Source organism: Dipteris shenzhenensis, chromosome 30 (genome assembly GCF_047967505.1).
Source record: "Dipteris shenzhenensis isolate YYH24624 ecotype China chromosome 30, Dip_SZ_1.0, whole genome shotgun sequence".
Lineage (NCBI taxonomy): Eukaryota > Viridiplantae > Streptophyta > Polypodiopsida > Gleicheniales > Dipteridaceae > Dipteris > Dipteris shenzhenensis.
The window spans coordinates 48638943-48648191 of record NC_141625.1 but is presented as its reverse complement, the minus strand read 5'-3'; the positions used below and the strand labels follow the sequence as shown (position 1 = coordinate 48648191).

At 38.5% G+C, this 9249-nt stretch overlaps 1 protein-coding gene across 1 annotated transcript; it reads right to left on the bottom strand.

Moving 5' to 3' along the window:
• Nucleotides 1–5382: 5382 nt before the first annotated feature.
• LOC147882248 (laccase-4-like) lies at nt 5383–8733 on the bottom strand. The gene is made up of 7 exons (XM_087401413.1): nt 8622–8733; nt 8088–8239; nt 7705–7952; nt 7201–7329; nt 6496–7070; nt 5811–6171; nt 5383–5634 (listed from the first exon to the last, which is right to left on the bottom strand). The coding sequence occupies exons 1-7, from the start codon at nt 8718–8720 to the stop codon at nt 5504–5506; spliced, it is 1695 nt and encodes a 564-aa protein (XP_087257539.1). The 5' UTR covers nt 8721–8733; the 3' UTR covers nt 5383–5503.
• Nucleotides 8734–9249: the final 516 nt, after the last annotated feature.

Genomic DNA, 9249 nt, shown 5'->3' with positions numbered 1-9249 from the left:
AAATGCCATGAGAATGTTGTGCATGGGTCAGGCAGGACACAAATGTGCATTGTGTAATTTATTTGGGATTTACCAATGCGATAGAAGTGAAATTTCAAATGCAAATGTGCAAGATGTCAAATTTTGGAAAAAAACAACGGTCATGTTTTGCTACCTCCTATTGTATGCATCACCAACTCGAGCCCCCTAAAGAAGCGCAAAGAGGCCCAAAATGGTAGAAAAGGGCAATAGGAAATATAATGGCTTACTAACAGGTTTGATTCTATAGATTAAGAAATGGAACCACTTTTGGCATGCTTATGGGTTTCATTGCTAGGTTAGTACTCAAAAAGAAACCAATGCAAAATGACAAATTATGTTGGATTTATTTAAAGAGCATTGCACATGTACGAATTGAGTTTCTTCTAATGCATCCAATAACTACCAACTGAATTAAGCTAAAAATATCAATAATTATCAAAGTTTTAAGACCACCTTTGTAGTAGCTCTATAAACGTGGTGTGATTTTATTTTTTTAAATTGCCTTTCCAACCAATTTAAAAAAAGTTATTTAGTGTGCTCTCATATGTATGTGTACAATTGCAGCATAGTATTAGACACCCCTAAAACCATAGCAAATTTTCTAAATTGGTTTCCTCCTTTGGTTTTTGTAGGAAGCTTAAACAATGCACTTTCAAATGAGCAATTGATTCCATATATGTGTAGAAAAACTATTTGATGTTTTTAAAATATTTCAAATATCCTATACAGTCCAAGATGCATGCTTCATAGGCATTATAGCATTTGCAATAGTTTTATGATCTCATTCAATATGCCAACTATGTAATGTTTTCATCTCACATTTAAGTCCAAAATGTGTAAATCATTTAAACACCAAGTTTGTCAAATTCTATTGAGAAATGCAAAGGTTATGAATGAAGCAAGTTACCCATATGCAATATACTACCTGAACTTCACAAAAAATGGCTACATCCAATCATGTATTTGATAGCCCAAGAATCATATAAAACTATTGCATGCAAATGAAACAATCACCAGTTAGTAGTTGTAAATGATCGACACATGAAATACAATGAAGATGTAGAAGAAAGCAAGTAACTCTTATTCCATAATCGACAGCAAATCAACACTCATCTCCTCATCTTGATCAAGCTTATTGGAGTTACATTGCAATAGACTCCACTAACTACCTAGACATCAAGCCATGATATAAGAGAGACTGTCATAGAAGATGCCATGCTCATCATGATCGGCTTCCAGGTCATAATATATGCACCAACTCCAGAGAAAACTACACCAATTAGCAACCCATGATCACCGGAGAGACCTCAGCATCTAAACACACTCTCATGCAGCTAGCCATGCATGTGACAAGTGGCATATCCAATCCCCCCTTTCAACCATGCTCTGATCTTGCCCAGCCTAAAGTTTGCTTATCACCAATAGTATTGGCCCAAGAACAACCAACTTGGGACATCAATTCAAACTTCAAGCCAATCTAGAAGCCTTGTATTCCATGATAATGTCATATTGATGAAGGCAACAAGAATTGCAAGGCAATTGACACACTACCCTACTTGGCCTATCATCAGTCCAGTAGTCGCACTTGTGACTTGAGTCCTTAATGATTTCTGTGTTCTCTAAAGTGTTATAGGATCGCAATAATTTCATGGTTGGGATGAGCATGGCTTGATAGGGACCCTTCTTTGTCGTGATGGTGGTCTTCTTTAATCTTGTTAGACCAAATCATGCTTAGAGATCCTAAAAGGATCACTCTAAGATACTGTTTTAGATATTCTAATTAATTCTTATTCTAACTTTCCAAGGCAATTTAAATCCAAACTAAGCAGACCAGATCCACTTATCCAAGCCAACCTGCTGATAGGGCCAACTCAGTTTGAGTGAATCCAATCTAGACCAAGGAAATTTGAGTGAGGCCAACCCAAAACAATCTGGGCAAGAAGGCCAACCCAACTGAACCCAACCCAACCGATCGAGACCAACCCAACACAATCCAATTAACACTACCAAAGGGCAAGTTCTATTGATGGAGACCATATTCTCTCCAAAAAAAAGGTTGGTGGAGAAAGCAGGTGAAGTGACATTGAAAACTATAGAGAAGAAGGAACCATCTATATCATGCATAATTGGTGAAATCAAGATTAGGTGGTACACTTTTTTAAGAAATCTTGAAAAAGTGCTAAAATTATGCTACTAATAAATCTTATCCAAATGAGATCCAATTTGCCATAATTTATCCATTTAGATTCTCCTCTTCAAGAGCAATAAAATTATGTATAACATGATATGTAATTATGCATCTTGTGCATGTGTCTATAATTGAAAATAAAATTGCCAAAAAGTGCTTTAAAGAAGAGTTCAAGGACATGAAAATGGTACCATCCCTTCTTATTATTACCAAACATAGCTAGAAGAGGGAGAAAAAGAAAACTTGAGATAAATTGCCAAAATAAAAAATGAGCTTTCTTTAAGAAGAAAATTATTCATATCTACCCTCAAACAAATGCTTCTCTCATGTCCAATTCTTAAATGTATGCATGTTTCTCAAATCAATCCCCTCATGATTTCCTTTTACTTTTAGTAACTTGTGCACTCATGATTTCTAGATCCTTTTCTAATTTGAGATTGGCCTTAAAACTTTTGGTAGCAATTACTCTCTAACTTGTGATTTTAAACTTCTTTTTTAATTGAAGCATTGACTTCAAAAGTTTGGTGGAAATCTCATGACTCTTATGGTTTGTTGATTTTTTATCAATTGAGAAACAATATTCTATCTTTATATTATTGATTTTTAAAACTATTCTTCCTTTTCTCAAAAAATAAAGCTCACTCTTCAACAAATCTTTAAATGTAAGAAACATAATATGTGTTTTTCATACAGGTCTTAAGAAATTTTGTATTTCAACCATTATGATTCATGAAACATATATGGCACATTTGGAGGTTCCTATTGGCTCAAGGGAGTCACTATATGTAAATCCTTTATATCATGTGTGTTCATCATGAAGGACTTTTTTTTAAAAATCCCTTGTCTATCAACATTGTATGATTAAAAGACACATTCTTTTGATACAAACTTATAGCTTTTTAAAAAGTTTTTAAAGATACCCCTATGTAAATATATTTTTGATAAAAGCATGATCTAAAAATATCATTTTGTTGAGCACATGTGATAGTCAGACTTTTCCTATGTGACGCTCAATCATATTGGATGATAGAATGTTCTTTAAAGGACCTACCAAAATTGAAGCTAACACCAAAAGACAAAGATGACATTCAATAATAGTGGCTTTAAAGTAAATCAAAACAAATTAAAAGCCAGCCAATTTTTTATCAAATAATTATCTTAAATCAAAGAGATTTTTTACAATTTCAAGGAATAGGCTTGATGCTTCGAATAGTCGCTCAAATATTTCTTAGTGTGCTATTCATGCAAAACAAGTAAGAATTCTTCCCAAAACTAAACATGTAAAACACCATTGAGAACTTCTTTTCTTTCCATGAGAGTCCTTTAAATGGCATGCTTAGCTTAATTGAGGCTTAACAAGTTAGACATAGGAATTCTCCTCAAGGACCATTCTTGAAGCAAAATACAATATGAAATTTTAAAAAGTACGTGTTTTTAAAATATTGTCCTAAAGTTTGGATATAGTTTAAAATATATTCTCTTAATTGATAGGGATTGTTCAATGGAGGTAATCTTTTAGCAATGTGAGCTTCGAAATAATAGATGTCACAGTGTATGGAAATTGTTGTTAAAGCTTACATTTTCCAAACATATGCATCTCTTATTTTGATTATTTATTAGTATGTATCTGGTATTCATATTACTATCAAAGAAATCAATATACTAGTGTGTCCACAGCTCCACTACCATTTGATAACACTCTTATCTACTTTTACAAATATGTCTATGTCTAGGAACCGATGGTGTTCTTTAATACAATGCACTTTGGTATCATCCGGAATGGTTGTGCAATCTTTTGAGATTATGTGACCACTACAACATTTCACTACCATCAAATTAGTGTTTGTGGGTTCACATCTTGGAATTGATGGGCTTCTTTTAAAATGAAACACACTTTGATGGTAATCAAATGATCCTACAACCTTGCAAGTCAACGTGTTACAATAGAATAGGTTTGTTTTAAAACCATCCAATAGCACCTAACACATCTTGCAATTCACATCAATGCACCAATAATGACTTCTACCCCCATTACATGGGACCTAATAAATCCTTAAAGAGCTTGTAAAAAGGCTATAAATGCTCACCATTTTCATCCATGGGAAATTGAGCTTGTTTTGCCATAGTTCTTAAGAGGAAAATTGATGCTAATTGCTCAACATTTTAGAGGATATTGCATTTACATTATTAAAATGATGTTGATTGCTCAACATGGGAACTTTTGAGGACTAAAGAATCCCATGGAATATACTATCATGGTGATGCTAGATTTTCAACATTTAAGAGGCTACCAAACTTTGCAACTTTGAGAATGATGTTGACTACTGGGATCTTGTAACAACTAAACAAGCCCATGGAATCTAACTTGATCTTTTTGCAATTATAGCCTTTTAGGGGCTAAGATTATTACTTTATGACCAAGGACTTTAATGTATTTGTCTTGTGAATATTTTCCTTCTCACTCAAAAAGAGTCTTCATGTTTTTAGCTTATGTGCAATGCCAAGTAGAAAAAATGTGATTGACATTCACATTATGAGAAATTCATCATTCCATTGTGTAAGTAAAACAATCACTGCTTCAACATCTTACACCCATCTTACAAATTCATTAGAATAAGGGTGGGTGAGTTGGATGAGTTGGTGTGCCTTGTTAAGCTTCATGAAAGAGATCTCAACATGAACCTGTCATAAGCAATGTGAACAAAACTTTTTATGGTTTAAAGAAAAAAGGTGCGTTCACGAAGCATGTTAGACCAAAGGCTTTTAGACCAAAGGCTTATGGGCTCCTTCCGAGATATTGGATTATCCCTTAACGTTAAGCATCTCAATTCCACTAAGTTTCAAAAAAATTTGCAAATTATCCACAGGGGTGATTAATGTAGAGTCCCTTTCAAGGCCAAACCCCATGCTAATGTTTAAGTTGTTGGATATAATAACACGTGCTCAAGTTAGGAGGAGAAAGGAGGGGGGAGTAATAGAGTTCAAGTGTGTTCTAAAAAAGATGCAAGGGATCGATGTCCTAGCTTGGTGGTCAAAACTGTGTGTGTGTATGGAACCTAGGCAGTGTGCCCCTTGATAAGAGGTCTAGGTGACAAGTGCGGTGAGTTTTCTTAAATATAAAGATTTCATTTATAAAGGTGTTTCTGTCCAAGAAAAATCCTTCTTCATATGATCTCTATATTATTTTTAAAATAAAAGTCTCCACCATGGGATGCATTAGCCACGATGCATTAGCCACGCCTATTAAACGTTACAAATAACGTTGAACAGCACTGCGAAGCAAAGGGTTGCACTTTAACAAGGAGGAAAATCGCTTGGAGGTGGCGGTAATGTCTCGTTTGTCCCATTTCCATTCTTGACTATGAACGCCATTGACATGCCCCAAGAAGTGTGTGCCTCTATATGACAATGCATGTACCAAACCCCTGCAGCATGAACAAACTTCAATTCTCTAGCATCTAAACTTATTATGGGACATTTTTGCTGTACTAAATAGATCTGTGCATGATCTTAATTATCGTACTTTTTCACGTATGGGCATGTGTTATCGGGTAACGCGCATGAAATTCAAGCCACAGCAAAGGTGCGATGATGGTATCACCTGGATTTGTTGTGCGAAAACGTACAGCTGCCCATCCCCCAGATGGCACGGCAACCGTATTCCTTGAGGGCGGATTTTTTAGATTGAAATTTGCAGGGTCGGAACTGGAATTGTAGTTGCCAAACCCACTTCCAACGATGTAAAAGTTTTGTCCATGTAAGTGGATCGGGTGACTCTCGAATGCAAAGGCAGCTGTATCTTGTAACACCAATTGCACGTTGACATTGAAATCGAGCACTTTGACTTTGGTACCCAATATCGACGTGGGGATTTCAGACGCATCGGCAGTATAGTCGAAAGTGTAAGGTGGGTTATCTGGGAAATCAGTTTCATAAACTCCAGAAATGTTTTTGTAATAAGCCTGCGAACACAAGCAGATCAGGTTGAGTATGGCATCTTTTGTTAGTTGAAAGTCTGGCAAGCGCAACAGAAAAAGCTTCACAAATTGATTTGGACAGACAAGCTTTGTTAGAACCACATCATTGAACAACGCGGTGGGGTAATATTCCTCAAAAGTGGGCGCTTTTCACTGCTGCAAGCTGAACCAAAACTTTAGGTGATGGGGATTTGGGGAATTCTTTCTACAAAAATACAGCGAATATCAAGGTGGGAGCTCGAACTGAGAATTGGTAGATAATATTATTAAAGAACCATCAACACCGCACATAAACGTAATCTACTTTACCTCAAGCAGAGAGATGCTTGGTTCGCTGAATGTCACATTGTTGATGCTTGTCTTTAAGGTTGTGCCAGTGCCATTGAAAGTCTGAAGGGCGTAGCTGAGAGTGTAAAACAGTTCTTCGTCTATACTCTGAGGGATATCGTAGTAGAAATATCCCTTACGCTCGTATTGGCCCTTCAGACTCTGGGTAAAATTTAGGACGAACTCCTTGTCGTCATACACAGGAAACGTTGGCATCTCCATTTCATCGACATTTAAAGCACTAGCTCCGTCGTAACTGAGGATGGCGTTTGTGGGCGTAGACAGATAGGCGATTAGAGTATCATTTGCCGGTGAAAACGTAGTAGCCGTCATGAAGTAATTGCCGATGGACTGATTTGCTGTGATCAGAACAGACATCGTTTGCCCTGGTGCAAGAACTATCACGTCGCTGATTAACGGCTCGGTATACTCGGCGTCTGCCTCCACTACTGTGAGGGAGTGTTGGGCGACAGAAAAGTAGAACTGGACGTTGAGCGCCGCATTGATGATACGTAACAGATAGGTGTTGTTCTGTGTGACGTTGAAGATCGACATGTCTGATCATCAAATTCCTCATTAGTAACCCTGTGGATCCTTGATGCGTATGCAGGAAGCGAAAAACTTATATTTTCTCGCATCCGAGATCAAAATCTGATATGCACGGGACAAGATCACCGTAGTTCTTACCATCGTCCGAACAAAGGTTCTGATAACCAGGCTGTCCGTTGATTGTCCGAGCATCAGAGTGATTGTAGCCTCTACCCGTCAACAATGCTTCTTCAATCACAGCTCCTACATCGGCGTTCCACCATTCTCCTGCAAAATCCTCTTGGTTAAATACCGTCTCAGGGGCATATGCGTTGATTGAGATATTGTTCGTCTCCGGAGCAAGAGATTTTATGGAAGTATCTGAGGCAGATCGTTTCCAGTGCAAATGCTACTAAAGTGTAAGTACCCCCACTACAGGTCCACTACCGATATTCGTCAGCATCCCCAAAGTAACCTTCAAATAAAGAAAGAAAAGCGAATATTGCACAGTAGATCTTCCTGAAGCTCCCGGGACACGAAAATGTAAAGAAAAACCGTTCGAGTCGAGACAGAAATAAGTGTCAACAGTGTGGTGCTACGGCCGGTGTCTGATATTCTGATTTCAAAATGTAGAGGAACCCTGAAACGCTTGCAGCAGCGCACCTAAAATGATGGGCGGTAGTTCCGCAGTGGGTGCTGTGAAGGGCCTGTTGATAGTCGGCTTCTGGGTGATGACAATGGCTCCATGAACTGTAGCTCGCAGCCAACTAATGTGTGCGTGCCAGAAGAGCGTTCCTCTCTGATCAATCACTTGGAACTTGTGGACATAAGAGTTTCCGGTTTGAATCGGACATTGAGTGATGTAGGCAGGACCATCGGCCCAAGCAGAGAGCAGCTGCCGGATTCCATGCCTGCACGAATGCATAATGCCATTGACAAATCATGCATCCGTGAAAACATAGATGTCAAGTACTTGAAGTCAAAGTCGAAGAAGCAATGCAAGGTGAAGAAGCAATCGAAGAGAAGCAAGATAGAACGATACCCACCAGTGAATGGTGATGTTGGCAGGAACCAAGTTGGTGATATTGATAATAACGGTGTCTCCTTCGTTGCAATACAAGGTTGGGCCAGGGAAATGGCCGTTGACAGTAACGATGGATCTGGTCTCGCAGAGTCGAGTGACGTTGGCGTATTCGACCTGCAGGCACCAAAAAGCTGAGGCAACAAGCACAGAATTGCAGTGATCTCTGTGGAGAAAGGTAATTATACAGAGGGGAACAGACGACAGACAGAGGAAGCAAATCAACAAAAGTAGCTAACTGAGGAACAAACAAGAGAGCCTTGGAGCTAATTGGCAACATTGGCGACAACATTTTGGCTGGGTAGTGAGAATAGGGAAGACAGGAAGACCTTGCGAGATTTGTGGGAAATTTAAAGGAAAAGTTGAAGGGCAGATCATATACTTACATTCCAGTGAAGATGAACACAAGAGGAGGCACGTGAGGAAGGGGTAGATCATATACTTATATTCCAGAGAAGATGAACAGAAGTGGAATTGGAAGGGGCGATCGTATACTTACATTCCAGTGAAGATGAACATAAGAGGAGGCATGTGAGGAAGCTGCAAAGAGCAGTACAAGGAAGAGGAAGAAGACGAGTGCTCTCCACATGGCTTGCATGGCTATGGCTAAAAGCTTCATGGAAGAGCAAGCCTCCTCATGTGGCTTTTCCTATTTAATAAGCACATCTTTTCACATATTTTACAATTATTTCTATGTTGCTTCTTTTTTGGTAAAGGAATTTCTAAAATTGCACATTTGTACGGTTCTCCCTCTCACCCATATGCCTCACTTGCACATCTCTCTACGATACCATGTTTTCTTTATCAATATACCCTTCTTGCTCATGATCACTTGTTGCAGTTTCCCACATTATACCAATGCACCATTGTTTTAGGAGGCCACCTTGCTAGCTCACGTGGTTGAGCTCATAGTAGTTCTTCAAGGGAGGTCTAGGCTCATCATCCCTTTGGGGGGCTAAGCTGGAGTAGCACATCTCATGGTCAGAAGGGTCAAGGTGCATGAGTGCGAAAATGACCCATTGCAAGGGAACGACAATGCTTGGTGGGCATCAAGATCACGCTACAACAAAAAAGAATGTGGGAAATAGAAAAAGCATTTGAGTACATGCTCCCATCATTAGTGGCAC

Bases quoted from the DNA above. Each gene is read 5' to 3' on its own strand.
- LOC147882248 (XM_087401413.1), bottom strand. From the start codon at position 8,720: ATGCAAGCCATGTGGAGAGCACTCGTCTTCTTCCTCTTCCTTGTACTG. The intron at 7,330-7,704 runs GTGCGCTGCTGC...AGGATTTTGCAG, and splicing joins ACTACCGCCCATCATTTTAG to GAGAATGGTGGAACGCCGAT. The intron at 5,635-5,810 runs GTGATACCATCA...TTCATGCTGCAG, and splicing joins TTTTCGCACAACAAATCCAG to GGGTTTGGTACATGCATTGT.